Raw genomic sequence first — 17,727 nt, 5'->3', positions numbered from 1 at the left:
CCTAACAGAATATATTCATTGTGAGACTTCATCAATAGCTTCATCCCATTATTTGTTTCCATCTAACAATCATCTTGCGTAACATGCTGCTTTAAAACTATTATGTATAACACTCCTACAATCTTCAAATGATCGAAACTTGTGACACCCTTCACATCGTTGAGAATGATCCGAAGACATTAAAAATCACCTAATGTAGGGTGTATGTTTATAACCCTTCGAATGTTTTTCCGCTGCTCTCTTCTACGATACATTTTATTTGCACTATCCCACAAAAATTCTGTTGGCATCTGAATATGTTTCAACTTCTGGGCTTCTTGACATATGTTGTTCATTTCAAAACACTACGTAAGCATTGCCGTCCCATGTCCGTAACGATATTCCTCATTATCAAGCTTATCTTTTTTTTCAAATACATTGCTATGTTCCCTAGGAAGGTGTAGCGGTAGTCGTTGGACAGTAGGATTGTGGTGGAGTAGCGGTAGTCGTTGCAGCATGGAAACCATTTCTTTCAATCGTATTCTACTCGATGTATCTGGAACTTCAACGATTTTTGTGGCAGAAAGGAAACAAATGATCTTGCAAAGCCTTGTCCATCGACCCACTTTAAATCCTCCAAAATTGAAGATTACGCCTTCACGTAAAACATTACGAAATTGAGAGGCATAGGCTGATGGGATAAAGGTATGGATTACTGAGCACTGAAGAGAAAAAGAATCATTTAGCTAGTAAGAAGATAAACATATAACAAGATTACAAATACATCAAAATATGTAAGAAGATTAACCGGTTCATCGAGTAAAAGAAGGTTTATCCCCATAAATTCATTATCCTTCTTGATATTGGGTTGTTGAACTTGATGCCATGTTGCTGAGTTTTCATTCTGCAGATCAAAGCAAAACAAAAACAAACCAACTGGTTAAGGTTTGGAAAGCAGATACAGACAAAATAGCATGAATTCAGACCAAACCACAACCAAAATCAGACCTAAACAACAACCAAACTGAACTACTTTTATTATAACCAAAAATTTCCAAACAAAATAAACTGAACAGAAACATAAATCCAGTTTACTACAATATAAAACTTCAGCTCACTAAACTGAGAAAACCAAACATAACCAAAATTCACAAAAACACACAGCAACAATATTAAAATTTGAGACGAATATCATGGTTTACTTGCTGAAGTGATGATGTATCTTAAAAACAAAGTAGTGGACCAACAACTTGTTGAGAAGAATGACCAAGACGTAAACCATTTAAGCTTACATAGTTTGCTTTAGAAGGAATCACAACAACACCAAGTTCAGACATTTTCAAAAAATGAAGTTATAGTTTTCTTACCTAAGGTGGAAGGATGAATTCGTGTTTGTAGGTGGTGTGAGGTGATTTATAGTAGTTTATAGAAAGACTAATCGACATACAGTGGATTTGATTTATTTCCATGTCCATTTCAGTATTGGAGAATAAGCACAATCACAATATTAAGATCAAGTAGTGGAGTTTAAATAAGGTTTGAGCACATGAATTAAAGAATCTTACTTGTGAATAACTAACTGCTAATGACTGTTGATAATCCATCTTCTTAATTATGAAACTCAGACGATGCCGGCGATGAACATGAGAAGACACAAAGGTGAGCATGGAAGGGATAAGCTTCCTTTTTTTTTACTGGGCTTACATTAATTGGACAAAACAAACAACTCAAATGGGCTTAGACTTAATAAGTTATTTTAATGAATATGGGCTTCAAACCCACATATAAACTCTAACGATTATGTTGATTTTCTTAAGTTAGAATGCTGATGTGGACACCCTCAAATGAGAGAAAGCTGTGCTATTATATATAGGATTTAAAATATATACATTTTTCACATAGATATCAAACAGTTAATTACAGACCAAAAATTTATCAACAAAGTTTTTAGGACATGTTACCTTATAGTCTCTTGTGTACAATAATTATGATGTTTCAAAATTAGAATTAAACTTAAACCTGAAAGAATGAAAAATGAGATTATTAAATACAAATATTTATATATATATATATATATATATATATTTCGAAGTAAGTTTGAATTTTTTTTTTTTGGAGTTTCGAGTTATAATAAGTCACTTATTTATAGGACCATGCCATTGGCATTAATATTAGTTACAAAAACTTCAAAATCTAGGTAAGATTTAAAAGATAAAGAAATTTATCTAATGAAAACATAAATATGTGATCCTCCTTTCACTTTTATTTGATTTTATATTTAAATTATTATATAATACATTTAGTAACTAAAATATGTGATTTTTCTGCTTATGATTTAATTCAAAAATTTTAAAACAGGAAAATATTACTCAATCAATGAATAAAAAATGGTTTTGCGTTACAATTAAGAAATCATGTTTTGAATGTTAATAGTTTTGTAATGGTCTTTTTTTTTTGTTTTTGGAAATCTCCTTTATCTATTCAAGAATATGTAAAAATGGTTTTCCTAAAATTTAGGGGGTTGTATTCAACTTGACATTTTAAGTGATTTGTGTAAAATTTACAAATTTTATGTTATTCAATCATGGATTTTAAAAATTCTTCGTAAATCCACTGTTATTGAACTAATGATTTAAAATTCTATCTTAAAATCCATTGTTATTCAAAACAATTTGTGGATTTAGATTTTAATGATTATTAGGAATTCTGGATGATTTAAGAGGATTTATTTAGTTAAAAATATTGAAATCCAATCTCATGGTTTTAGGTGGGATTTATAAGAAATTTACAATAAATCATACTAACTTTCCTAAAATCATCAAAATTATTTAAAATCTCATCGAAACTCAAATCACTTGGAATATTATATTGAATACACCTCTTTAGGGAATCTAGTTTTTGGAATATTTTAACAATTTTCATTAATGATCTAAAAATATCTTATATGAGTTTTTCAGTTTTCCTTAAAAAAGAAGTATTTTACATGAAATTTTCTATTTTTTTAATTATTTAATTTTTTGATTCATTTTTTAAATCCAAAAGCCAACAAACTAAAATTTAAAATCCAAAATCCAAAAATTGTAATCTAGAAATTATAATCTAAAAACTATTTAAAAACCGTAATCCGATGCCGAATTGATGGTTGATGGAGAGATATAAATCCTCATCCAAGCCTGAAACGATGATGCAACTGAGGAGAATGTTTATATTGGGAGTGCAATGTCAATAAAGAAGTTCGTCCCCTCTACATTCAGAGATTAGACACTTTATTTTAATTAATGTTGGTTGACCAAAAAAAAAAGGACTATTTAAAAAGAGAATTTTATCACTTATGTCATGTACAGTGTCAAACATTTTTTGCAATGCCACTTTCCTCAATCCATTTTCCCGGCTGCCACAATTCAATTGCAGAAAGACTATTATACCCTTATTTTATTTTGAAACACAAATCCAATTATTTTTTCTATTTTTCTCTGCATTTCTTGAGAGCCATCAATAACCTAAATCTCTTTTTCCAAAATTCAATTCTCTCTCTCTCTTCTTTCATTTTCGTCTCTCTTGACTTTTCATCTTCTTTCATCTCAATCTCCGTCAGCCGTCGGTGGTGCCATAAAATTCTAAAATCTCCGTCTGATCCTTCTAACTCTGTCGGATCTAGTTCTGTAGTTTCCATACCCGACACCAGTTGGTATGATGATAGTCAATTAGAGTTTATGATTTCATATTCTTACCCTATTTTTTTGGTTTTCAGTCTTCCCCAAAACAGCAAAGGGAATCTTTCTGGTGGCACCTCTAGCAGGTAAGAGGAGATAATGGTGCACAATTCTGTAAATTGTCTATTTTGTTTATGCATTAAACTGTTTTTTTGGTTTGCCGTTTTATGTCTATTTCTAACAAAATAATTTGTCTACATCGCAGGTATGCAGACACAGTGGACGAGATCCAAAATTTCAGGTTTTTGTCTACCCTAGTTATGTCTTTAAGTCGTCAATATCCTTTAGCTTTACAGAATTAATGACCTTTGCTATCAAAAGAATCTTGTCCACACTGTAGATATGTATTTTAGGTGGATCAGACCCAACAAATTAGTCTTATGTCCTTTGCTCTATTTAGTGTTTGGCTTGACCTTTTTCTGTCCACACTGCAGGTCTGTTGTCGATGCACTGATCATGATGTGCCTTTGGTGGACCAGATCAAACATCTAAGGTTTTAGTCCACCAACATTATGTCCTTCTTCCATTTTGTGGACCATATCCTTTTGTGTTAATTGCTAACAAACTAACTTGTCTACATCGCAGGTCTACAGATATGGTGAACGAGATCCAAAATCCAAGGTTTTTGTCTAACCCAATTATTTTCTTAGGTTTCTTAAGTCGTCCATATCCCTTTGGCTTTACGTTTTGTTGTCCTCTACTATCAATATAAAATTTGTCCACACTACAGGTCTGTTGTCGACGCAAGTACTGATCATGATGTACCTCTGGTGGACCAGAGCTGAAACGACCTGACCCGTTTTTTTTTAAATAATAAATAATAAATAATAATAATAATAATAAACTACAACTAGTGGCCTCATACCCACTAGCCACCTAACCACAAGCACAACCAACAACGAAAATAACAGATACCAATATCCAAACAATAATCCAATAATTAATAACCAATAATCGAATATAACAATACTCCAATATCAAACAACATGAAACAAGGAACCATCAACCTAGCAAGTTCTAAAGACCCAACTCTAGCAACCTAGCAATGCCAGACAATAACCAATCGAGTCCCTAGAACATCCTCATTTTCATTGCCTTGATTCCACGATCACACTTTGCCTTTACCTGCACCACAAACACATATTGCAATGCATGAGTATTATATAAACACTCAGTAAGGCAATCCTCCCATCTACTGGGCTATACACACAAGCAATAGAGACATCTCTAACCATCAATAAACAATCAACAATCAACAATAACAAACCAGGACTCAGCATCGACCGACACCAACATGCATCGACCGACACCAACATGCATCGACCGACACCAGTTGGAGGTTGCGTCGACCGACGCAAGATCTGCATCGATCGATGCAAGGTTAACTTGCCTCGACCGATGCTCCCATTGCATCGACCGACGTATGCTCGACATAGCACGAAAACCCTAGAGTTTACGCGCCGTCCTCGCATTTGCATCGACCGACGCACAGAGTGCATCGACCGATGCAATGCCGAGCATCATTTTCTCCCAAAGCTTCTCGCCGGATCTTCGTTCCTACAACCACAAAACTCGATCCCAAGCCACAAGAAAGCTTCCCAACGTCCCAAATAACAATCTAACAAGTCTAACAATACATAACAAGCAGATCATAGAAATATCCAGCTTAGATAAGCCATGGTCATGCACTTACCTTTGCCAATAAGATTATGAACCTTAAACACGTAGGAAAAACACTTCTAGAAGCCTCCTACAACGTCCTAGGCCTCAGATCCCACCAAAAAAGCCACCAATCCACATGAAACACCAAGAACACCAAGAACACTCTTCTCTCTTCTCTTTTCTCTCCAAAAACGGCCAAAGTCGTCTAATGAGACAAAAGAACGACTTAAGGGTTTTTCCCCTTTTCCTTTGCTCAAAACGCAGCGTTTAACTTAAACTCATCCGCAGAAAATAACCTTGCATCGACTGATGCAATCCCTAAACCGGGATTTTGGTTCGCGGATGTTACAATTCTCCCCCACCAATTTAGATTCATCCTCGAATCTCGAACAACCATTAGCCAAGGACTCCTGTGCAACCGTCTCCACGGCCTGCACTCCTCTGACCGAACTACGAAAGGTCACCTCTAGGCGATAGACTCACGCTCCAGGCATTATTTGTTCTCGACTTTTGGTATTTCCTTTCCTCATCAGACCTAAGTCTGCATGCCATAATATTGGCTCTTCATCGGTCCTAATCCCGCATGCCATAATATATAAGAAAAAATCCAATACTCGTCTCTTGGGTCGTCACCCTACAGTGCGCCTCCGGATCGTCATCTGAAGTCGATATACCAACCATACTCCCAAGTCACAAAGTCTCCGAATATGGCAGTACTAGGAGAACCAAAGTCCCCCAAGAGTCGCGAGCAAACAATTCTGAACACGTCTGAGTCCTATCCCTATCCAGGTTTCCTTCCCGTGGCTCGCGTAAGACATCTCAATGTCCTACCAACCACATATCCTCTCACTAGGATACCTCATGACCACACAAGGACCATCTCACTGCCCAACGAGCCGCCACAAAGGCCAAACATATATCCTAAATNCATAGCACGAAAACCCTAGAGTTTACGCGCCGTCCTCGCATTTGCATCGTCCGACGCACAGTATGCATCGACCGATGCAATGCCGAGCATCGTTTTCCCCCGAAGCTTCTCGCTGGATCTTCGTTCCTACAACCACAAAACTCGATCCCAAGCCACAAGAAAGCTTCCCAACGTCCCAAATAACAATCTAACAAGTCTAACAATACATAACAAGCAGATCATAGAAATATCCAGCTTAGATAAGCCATGGTCATGCACTTACCTTTGCCAATAAGATTATGAACCTTAAACACGTAGGAAAAACACTTCTAGAAGCCTCCTACAACGTCCTAGGCCTCAGATCCCACCAAAAAAGCCACCAATCCACATGAAACACCAAGAACACCAAGAACACTCTTCTCTCTTCTCTTTTCTCTCCAAAAACGGCCAAAGTCGTCTAATGAGACAAAAGAACGACTTAAGGGTTTTTCCCCTTTTCCTTTGCTCAAAACGCAGCGTTTAACTTAAACTCATCCGCAGAAAATAACCTTGCATCGACTGATGCAATCCCTAAACCGGGATTTTGGTTCGCGGATGTTACAATTCTCCCCCACCAATTTAGATTCATCCTCGAATCTCGAACAACCATTAGCCAAGGACTCCCGTGCAACCGTCTCCACGGCCTGCACTCCTCTGACCGAACTACGAAAGGTCACCTCTAGGCGATAGACTCACGCTCCAGGCATTATTTGTTCTCGACTTTTGGTATTTCCTTTCCTCATCAGACCTAAGTCTGCATGCCATAATATTGGCTCTTCATCGGTCCTAATCCCGCATGCCATAATATATAAGAAAAAATCCAATACTCGTCTCTTGGGTCGTCACCCTACAGTGCGCCTCCGGATCGTCATCTGAAGTCGATATACCAACCATACTCCCAAGTCACAAAGTCTCCGAATATGGCAGTACTAGGAGAACCAAAGTCCCCCAAGAGTCGCGAGCAAACAATTCTGAACACGTCTGAGTCCTATCCCTATCCAGGTTTCCTTCCCGTGGCTCGCGTAAGACATCTCAATGTCCTACCAACCACATATCCTCTCACTAGGATACCTCATGACCACACAAGGACCATCTCACTGCCCAACGAGCCGCCACAAAGGCCAAACATATATCCTAAATAGGACCGCCACCAAGGCCAAACAAATGTCCTAAACAAGACCGCCACCAAGGCCAAACAAATGTCCTAAACAGGACCGCCAACAAGGCAAAACAAATGTCCTAAAAAGGACCGCCACCAAGGCCACTCGTCCCAAAGGACCGTCACAAAGAATATATGTCCCAAAGGACCTCCTCAACAGACACTCTGGCTAAACAGCCCGCCACAAAGGCCACACTCTGGCTAAACAGCCTGCCACAAAGGCCACACAATGGCTAAACAGCCCGCAACAAAGGCCACACAATTGCTAAACAGCCCGCCACAAAGGCCACACAACAGCTAAACAGCCCGCCACAAAGGCCACACAATGGCTAAACAGCTCGCCACAAAGGCCACACAATAACTCAAAAGACCACCGCACACAGCGCAATGACTCAAAAGTCCGCCACTAAGGCCACACAAGCCCTCTCCGAGGCTCTCCGCCATTAAAAATGGGCAAATTCTAACTCACATAAAACTTTCCATTTTTAGCACTTTCCACTTCTGGAAACTTTCCACTTATAGGACTTCCAAAACATAAAACTTTCCTCCAACACACTGCCTTGCGGAAACTTTGTACCCCAAACACCACCTCATCTTGTTACTTAGTCGCACAACCAACCACCCCAAGCGACCAAGTAAACAAGAGAGATGAGCTGTAATACTCCATTCCCGCTCCAGCCACGGATTACAGATGGGACATGGCTAGGNTGTACGACATGGCCTCCCATACAAAGCCTCATAAGGAGCCATGCCAATAATCGTCTGGTAACTGTTGTTATAAGCAAACTCTACTAAGCTCAAATGATCTGCCCAATGGCCACCCCAATCTAGTACACATATCCTCAGTAAATCCTCTAACGTCTGGATCGTCCTCTCTGATTGTCCATTGGTCTGGGGATGATAAGCNCCCAAGTCTGCTCCTCAACACCATCACAGTCCCAAAGGACTCTTATCAAAGGAATCTTCTTCTTCCGAAGTTCTTTGATCCTCCTCGCGGAGACACTTCCGCAACATAGACACATGGAAAACCTTATGGAATGCACGCATAACCTCAAGTACCTCCAGTCTATATGCCACTGGTCCAACTCGCTCAATCACTCTGAACGGACCCATATACCTCGGACTCAACTTAGTCTCAGTCAATGACCTGTTCGGACCCTACAACATGGCCATCTTGAGGTACACTCTATCTCCAACCTGAAACTCAAGATCTATCCTCCTCCTATCGGCATAACTCCTCTGCCGATCCTGAGCTTCCTTCATGTTCAGCTTGAGAACCCGAATCTTTTCCGAGGTCTCCTGAACAAAATCTGCCCCGTACATGCTCCTCTCCCCCACCTGAGTCCAGCATAACGGTGTACGACACGGCCTCCCATACAAAGCCTCATAAGGAGCCATGCCAATACTCGCCTGGTAACTGTTGTTATAAGCAAACTCTACCAAGCTCAAGTGATCTGCCCAATGGCCACCCCAATCCAACACACACATCCTCAGCAAATCCTCCAACGTCTGGATCGTCCTCTCTGACTGTCCATCTGTCTGGGGATGATAAGCTGTACTCATATGCACCTTAGTGCCCATCTCTGCCTGAAATGCCTTCCAGAACACCGAAGTGAACTTAGAATCCCTATCAGACACAATGCTCGCTGGCACCCCATGCAACCTGACTATCTCCTTCACATACTTCTTAGCCAAGACCTCTGCTCCATCAGTCTTCTTAATGGCCAGAAAATGTGCTAACTTAGTCAAACGGTCCATAATGACCCAAATAGCATCAAATGTCCTGGACACTGGTAAACCAACCACGAAGTCCATAGTAATCATATCCCACTTCCACTCTGGAATGGGAAGACTCTTCAGCAAACCACCTGGTACCTGATGCTCAGCCTTCACTAGCTGACACACATCACACCTCGCAACCCAACTAGCCACGTCCTTCTTCATCCTGACCCAGTGATATTACCTCTTGAGATCTCGGTACATCTTAGTCGCTCTTGGATGAATAGAGAACATGCTAGCATGAGCTTCTCTCAGAATCTCCTATCTCAACTCCTCATCCTTGGGCACACAGATCCGCCCATGCATCAGAATAGTACCATTAGCCGAAACCTGATACACAGAATCAACATCCTTTGAGGCATTCACCAGCCCCAAATCTTTCTCCTGTGCCAACCGCACTCTGCTCAACAAATCTGCTCTATCATCTGCAACCAAACCCAACGGCTCCTGAGAAACCGCACACAAGATCAACGAACTGATCTCCCCTACCAGAGACTCCATATCCTGCTCCTGAGCCGAAGCCGCCCGCTTCCGACTCAAAGCATCTGCAACCAAGTTAGCCTTATGAGGATGATAGGATATCTCCAAATCATAATCCGCCACAAGCTCCATCCATCGCCTCTGCCTCAAGTTCAGCTCGGGCTGAGTGAATATGTACTTCAGGCTCTTATGATCTGTAAACACATGTACCTTTGCACCATAAAGATAAGATCTCCAAATCTTCAGGGTAAAAACTACAGCACCCATCTCCAAGTCATGTGTAGGATAGTTGTCCTCATGCTTCCGCAACTGCCGCAAAGCATAGGCAATCACCTTCCCATGCTGCATCAACACACAACCCAAACCAACTCTGGATGCATCTGTATACACCACATAGAGTTCTCCCTGCTCGGGCAAAGCCAACACCGGATCAGTAGTCAACATCTCCTTCAGGCTTGCAAACCCCTCCTCGCACTCCTACGACCAGACAAAAGGAACATCCTTCCCCGTCAACTTTGTCATAGGCCGTGCTCTGCTCGCAAACCCCTGCACGAATCTCCTGTAATACCCTACCAACCCAAGAAAACTCATGATCTCTATGGCATTCTGCGGTCGAGGCCAATCTCTGATAGCCTGAATCTTCTTCGGATCTACAGAAACCCCATCTGTAGACACAATGTGACCCAAAAAAACCCATCTCCCGCTGCCAGAAACTACACTTGCTCAACTTAGCAAACAACTTCTGCTCACACAGCTTCTCCATAACTAACCTCAAATGCACTGCATGCTCCTCAGGATTCTTAGAATAAACCAGGATATCGTCGATGAAAATGATGACAGATACATCCAGAAACTCCTAAAACACATTGTTCATCAATCTCATAAATGCTGCTGGTGCGTTCGTCAACCCAAAAGGCATCACCACAAACTCATAATGCCCATACCTCGTCCTGAAAGTAGTCTTCCTCACATCTGCCTCATCTATCAGGATCTGATGATAACCCGACACTAGATCTATCTTGGAGAACCAAGTAGCACCTCTCAACTGATCCAACGACTCATTGATCCTCGGAAGAGGGTACTTGTTCTTCACAGTGACCCGGTTCAAACCCATGTAATCAATACACAAGAGGAAACTCCCATCCTTTTTCTTAACGAATAACACCGGCGCTCCCCACGGTGATACACTAGGACGGATGAATCCCTTGCTCAACAAATCCTCTAGCTGCTTCTTCAGCTCTGCCATCTCCGTTGGAGCCATCCTGTAAGGAGCCTTGGATAACGGTGTCGTCCCTGGTTCCAATTCAATCGTAAAAGGATCAGACCGAGATGGTGGTGATCCCTGCAATAACTGGAACACATCCTCAAACTCCTCCACAACTGGCCGAGATCACGAGACTCCCCGAAGTCGGTCTAATCCCCTGATAAACCAACTTCCCTCATGAGCGCTCAAACTCCACTCTACCCCGATGAAATCCAAATGAACCATATGTTGATGCAACCAGTCCATCCCCAAGATAACGTCATACAACTCCACTGGGCTGATAAGCAAATCCACAGGCCAAGACTCTCCCGCGATCTGAATATCGATACCCCTCGCTCTACCAATGACCCTCAGAAACCTGCCTCCAGCAACTCTGACAACTCTTGTACGCTCTCCGGGATCTCCCACGATATCTGCACTCTCTGCACACTCCGAGGTAATGAAGCTATGAGAAGCTCCAGAATCAAACATAACATGGGACTTAAACCCGCCCACCAACAAGGTTCGTACACAAGCCTCATGTGTTGAGAACCTAACACTTTATCACAGGACAACATAAAATCTGATTTTACTAAGAATTCACAAAGATTAAGTACCAAAATTATACATGTGATCGCCCTGGCACTGGTTCCACCAGTCTCTACAGTCGTGTAACCCCGTAGCGCCTGCTCAATCTGTGCCACCTGCTGCCCTCCAGGCTGCATTTGCTGCACTGCTGCCACTGCTACCAGCTGCAACTTGGGACAATAGAGCCTGATGTGCCCTGGCTCCCTGCAATGATAGCACACATGATCTGCTGCCGTTGGAACACTCCTCTTGGGATAGCTAGCAACCTTGTGATCCTTGCCTCCGCACCCGAAGCAACTCGGACCACCCGGCCTCTGCGTAGCCTCCCATCTCCTCTTGGTTCCCTGCGCAGGCTTACCGCCCCTGCTAGAACCTCCCTGATGTTGAGCCTTGCTTGGATGGACTACTGGGCTAGCTGCCACTGACTGTGCCCGGATATCCACCCTCTACAGTGAACCCTCAAATCATCACGTAGGGCCCTCAAAAACCTCCTGATCTGAGCCTCCTCAGACTCCATATCCCGAACCCCATACCTCAGAAGTCGACTGAACTCCAAGTCAAGCTCCTGCACTGACCGAGTTCCCTGAGCTAGCTGAAAGAACTGCACCTCCAACCTATCCAGTGCCTCTCTAGGGAAATACTTGCGGTTGAACTCCAAGAAGAAGTCAGCCCAAGACATCTCCCTCTGCACTCTCATGGCTGCCACAGAACTCCACCACAACTGAGCATCACTAGTCAAATGGTGGACCTCAATGTCCACCCAAAACTCCTCAGGACATCTCAGAGTATGGAAGTTACGTTCCACACTCGTCCTCCACGCCTCTGCAGCGTAGGATCTGTACCTCCCGAAAACCGCTCGGTACAAATACGACCCATCTCTGTCAGCATGCTGATATAACGAGAATGGACCTCCACATCTGCAGCCACTGGCTGCCGCTCCTCCGCCACCACTGGTGGCACTACCTGAGCCTGAGTCGGTGTCACTGGCGGTAACCGCTCTAACAACTGTGCCAGCAAACCCGCAAGGTCAACACCCGGGACTCCACCCACTATAACACCCGCACCTAGGGCCCTAACATCACCGGCTACTGGAGCATCAACATCGCCCCCTCCGACCACACTCACAGAATCCCCCTGGGCACCCTGCGACTCGCCAACACCCACTGCTGTCACACTCTGGTCCTCAATCTCACTAACCACTGGGGCTCTCCCCCAACCACGACCACGTCCGCGTCCATGAACACGACCACGACCAGCAACATCATCCTCTCTAACCATCTGCACTACCATGAACAGAAGGCTAAGCACACAATTAACATAACACAAAATTATAAACTCACCGTGGAATCACACTCTCGGCTCGAAGAGGATGTTCTAGGACTCCATGACACACACAATTGACTAACTCACATAATCAATCAAGACATGCAATCCCAAACATTACAACAGGAACCTAGTGAACCCAAACCTAGAACCGTAAGGGCTCTGATACCAAACTGAAACGACCTGACCCGTTTTTTTTTAAATAATAAATAATAAATAATAATAATAATAAACTACAAATAGTGGCCTCATACCCACTAGCCACCTAACCACAAGCACAACCAACAACGGAAATAACAGATACTAATATCCAAACAATAATCCAATAGCTAATAACCAATAATCGAATATAACAATACTCCAATATCAAACAATAGGAAACAAANTCAGAGTATGGAAGTTACGTTCCACACTCGTCCTCCACGCCTCTGCAGCGTAGGATCTGTACCTCCCGAAAACCGCTCGGTACAAATACGACCCATCTCTGTCAGCATGCTGATATAACGAGAATGGACCTCCACATCTGCAGCCACTGGCTGCCGCTCCTCCGCCACCACTGGTGGCACTACCTGAGCCTGAGTCGGTGTCACTGGCGGTAACCGCTCTAACAACTGTGCCAGCAAACCCGCAAGGTCAACACCCGGGACTCCACCCACTATAACACCCGCACCTAGGGCCCTAACATCACCGGCTACTGGAGCATCAACATCGCCCCCTCCGACCACACTCACAGAATCCCCCTGGGCACCCTGCGACTCGCCAACACCCACTGCTGTCACACTCTGGTCCTCAATCTCACTAACCACTGGGGCTCTCCCCCAACCACGACCACGTCCGCGTCCATGAACACGACCACGACCAGCAACATCATCCTCTCTAACCATCTGCACTACCATGAACAGAAGGCTAAGCACACAATTAACATAACACAAAATTATAAACTCACCGTGGAATCACACTCTCGGCTCGAAGAGGATGTTCTAGGACTCCATGACACACACAATTGACTAACTCACATAATCAATCAAGACATGCAATCCCAAACATTACAACAGGAACCTAGTGAACCCAAACCTAGAACCGTAAGGGCTCTGATACCAAACTGAAACGACCTGACCCGTTTTTTTTTAAATAATAAATAATAAATAATAATAATAATAAACTACAAATAGTGGCCTCATACCCACTAGCCACCTAACCACAAGCACAACCAACAACGGAAATAACAGATACTAATATCCAAACAATAATCCAATAGCTAATAACCAATAATCGAATATAACAATACTCCAATATCAAACAATAGGAAACAAAGAACCAACAACCTAGCAAGTTCTAAAGACCCAACTCTAGCAACCTAGCAATGCCAGACAACAACCAATCGAGTCCCTAGAACATCCTCCTCTTCATTGCCTTGATTCCACGATCACACTTTGTCTTTACCTGCACCACAAACACATATTGCAATGCATGAGTATTTTATAAACACTCAGTAAGTCAATCCTCCCATCTACTGAGCTATACAAACAAGCAATAGAGACATCTCTAACCATCAATAAACAATCAACAATCAACAATAACAAACCAGGACTCAGCATCGACCGACACCAACATGCATCGACCGACACCAGTTGGAGGTTGCGTCGACCGACGCAAGATCTGCATCAACCGTTGCATCGACCGATGCTCCCATTGCATCGACCGACGCATGCTCGACATAGCACGAAAACCCTAGAGTTTACGCGTCGTCCTCGCATTNACCAAACTGAAACGACCTGACCCGTTTTTTTTTAAATAATAAATAATAAATAATAATAATAATAAACTACAAATAGTGGCCTCATACCCACTAGCCACCTAACCACAAGCACAACCAACAACGGAAATAACAGATACTAATATCCAAACAATAATCCAATAGCTAATAACCAATAATCGAATATAACAATACTCCAATATCAAACAATAGGAAACAAAGAACCAACAACCTAGCAAGTTCTAAAGACCCAACTCTAGCAACCTAGCAATGCCAGACAACAACCAATCGAGTCCCTAGAACATCCTCCTCTTCATTGCCTTGATTCCACGATCACACTTTGTCTTTACCTGCACCACAAACACATATTGCAATGCATGAGTATTTTATAAACACTCAGTAAGTCAATCCTCCCATCTACTGAGCTATACAAACAAGCAATAGAGACATCTCTAACCATCAATAAACAATCAACAATCAACAATAACAAACCAGGACTCAGCATCGACCGACACCAACATGCATCGACCGACACCAGTTGGAGGTTGCGTCGACCGACGCAAGATCTGCATCAACCGTTGCATCGACCGATGCTCCCATTGCATCGACCGACGCATGCTCGACATAGCACGAAAACCCTAGAGTTTACGCGTCGTCCTCGCATTTGCATCGACCGACGCACAATGTGCATCGACCGATGCAATGCCGAGCATCGTTTTTCCCTGAAGCTTCTCGTCGGATCTTCGTTCCTACAACCACAAAACTCGATCCCAAGCCACAAGAAAGCTTCCCAACATCTCAAATAACAATCTAACAAGTCTAACAACACATAACAAGCAGATCAAAGAAATCTCCAGCTTAGATAAGCCATGGTCATGCACTTACCTTTGCCAAGAAAATCCTGAACCTTAAACACGCAGGAAAAACACTTCTAGAAGCCTCCTACAACGTCCTAGGCATCAGATCTCACCAAGAAAGCCACCAATCCACAGGAAACACCAAGAACACCAATAACACTCTTCTCTCTTCTCTTTTCTCTCCAAAAATGGCCAAAGTCGTCTAATGAGACAAAAGAACGACTTATGGGTTTTTCCCCTTTTCCTTTGCTCAAAACGCAACGTTTAACTTAAACTCATCCGCAGAAAACAACTTTGCATCGACCGATGCAATCTCTGAACTGGGATTTTGGTTCGCGGATGTTACAAGAGCGAACATATAAGGTTGTTGTCCGCCAACATTATGTCTTTCGTCTCATTTTGTGGACCATATCCTTTTTTGTCAATTGATAACTAAACAACTTGTCTACATCCCAAGTCTGCAGATACGGTGGACATAATCCAAAATCCAAGATTTTTGTCTACCCCGATTATTTCCCTAGGTTTCTTAAGTCATTAATATCCCTTTGGCTTTACATTTTGTTGTCCTTTACAATCAGTATAAACTTGTCCACACTGTAGGTTGTAGTTTAGGTGGACCAGATCCAACATATTAGTTTTTTTCCACAAGTATTATGTCCTTCGCTTTATTTAGAGGACCATATTATGTTATTTGCTATATTTTAAGGACTATATCTTTCGCTTCACCTCGGAAATGTATTCTCTCTCTGCTAATAGACAAACATCTTTTCATTTGTCCATGACAGACATAAAATTTCCATAGTCCACTGTCTTAACATGTCTCCAATGCAGGTCTGATGACGATGCAAGAATTGGGAATGTTCTGCCTCCGATGGATTAGTTTCAACAGTCAAGGTAGGTCCACTCTAATTATGTCACTTGTTCGTTTTAGTGGACCAGATTCAACAGACAGTAGTTGTCCACCATTGACATGTATGTCCCTATTGCAGGTCTGATGACGATGCATGCAAAAGACTTGTCCTACATCAGGTGGACCAGTTATAATAGCCAAGGTATGTCCACCCATGTTATTTATTTCTGTTTTATGATTGGACCAGATTAAATAGGCATGATACATGTCCATCAAAACCATGTCCACCACTATCATATATGTCTGCCATTTACATGTTCATATCAGTTTGGTCATCCATCTTTATTGTCATAATTGTTATTCAAATTTTTTATGCTATCACTTACAACCAACAACTGAATATGTCGTCATTGCAGTTATGTTGATGGCGTTCTCACTGACATAATGTGGCCCTGGTGGACCAGATCCGTCAGCTAAGGTAGATGTCCACTTTTTGGTGGACCATTTTTTACAACATAATATGCATTAGTCTATTATTGTACAAAAATACTAAATATGTTATTAGCATGGTTGTTGTCCGTCGACAATTTGGAAGACGTTTTGATTCCCACTGTTGAAGTGTTTGAGGACTAACTATGTTACCAACATAGTTGTTTTCCCTGCCATTAATATGTGTTCCATCATCATTAATGTTGCCGTTTTGAATTTGTCTGCGTCTTCTCTTCACCTCTTTTCATGAATAGATATTTTCGTCATTTCCTCCATCCCTAAACATAGAAAGTGGCATTTTGCAGAAGAAAATTATAAAACTGGCATTTGTAAGAAATTTTTTGTGCAAAATGGCATTCTCAGCCAAATTCCCATTTAAAAACTAACAACCATTCATGGTCTCAAATTCTGAAGTTTGAATTAACTAAAATTTTCTTTAGAATGGCTTCTGATTAACTTCATCAAAGCTTTGTTGAACTTGATTTGGTATAATATGAAAATGAAGTAGAGCAATTAGGAGGGTTTTGGAATATGAATATCGTTTACTCATTCTCATCTTTACATAAAAAAAAGGAAAAAAAATAGTATGATGCATATTATCAGGTTTTTGCATTTATATAAAACTTGTTATTCTCTCTTCCGATAAACTCCTAAAACATGCAAATTTGGTACGTCCTTCCAAATTTGTTATCAATAAAAAATTGAGTCACTTTTAACTATATCCCGGTTTTTTGTCAAAACAAACTCGATGCATCCGGTCATGGTTGAGTCCGGTTTGTCTGACTCTTTGAATTGAATTTCAAAACACTGCAAAAGATCAAAGAAAAACAAAAATTGCATAAGTAGAAGTTTTGTTTGGGTCTCTACAATAAAGAAAGATGTGTTTACTAATAAACGGGCCGA

General features: G+C 41.8%; 1 protein-coding gene across 1 annotated transcript; it reads right to left on the bottom strand.

Annotated features, from left to right (window-relative positions):
• Positions 27–1,637, bottom strand: LOC104701162. The gene is made up of 3 exons (XM_010416809.1): positions 1,545–1,637; positions 788–883; positions 27–701 (listed from the first exon to the last, which is right to left on the bottom strand). The coding sequence occupies exons 1-3, from the start codon at positions 1,581–1,583 to the stop codon at positions 345–347; spliced, it is 492 nt and encodes a 163-aa protein (XP_010415111.1). The 5' UTR covers positions 1,584–1,637; the 3' UTR covers positions 27–344.

This window comes from Camelina sativa, chromosome 7 (genome assembly GCF_000633955.1).
Source record: "Camelina sativa cultivar DH55 chromosome 7, Cs, whole genome shotgun sequence".
NCBI classification, from domain to species: Eukaryota; Viridiplantae; Streptophyta; class Magnoliopsida; order Brassicales; family Brassicaceae; genus Camelina; species Camelina sativa.
The sequence above is the reverse complement of the archived record's forward strand: the minus strand, read 5'-3'. Positions and strand labels throughout refer to the sequence as shown.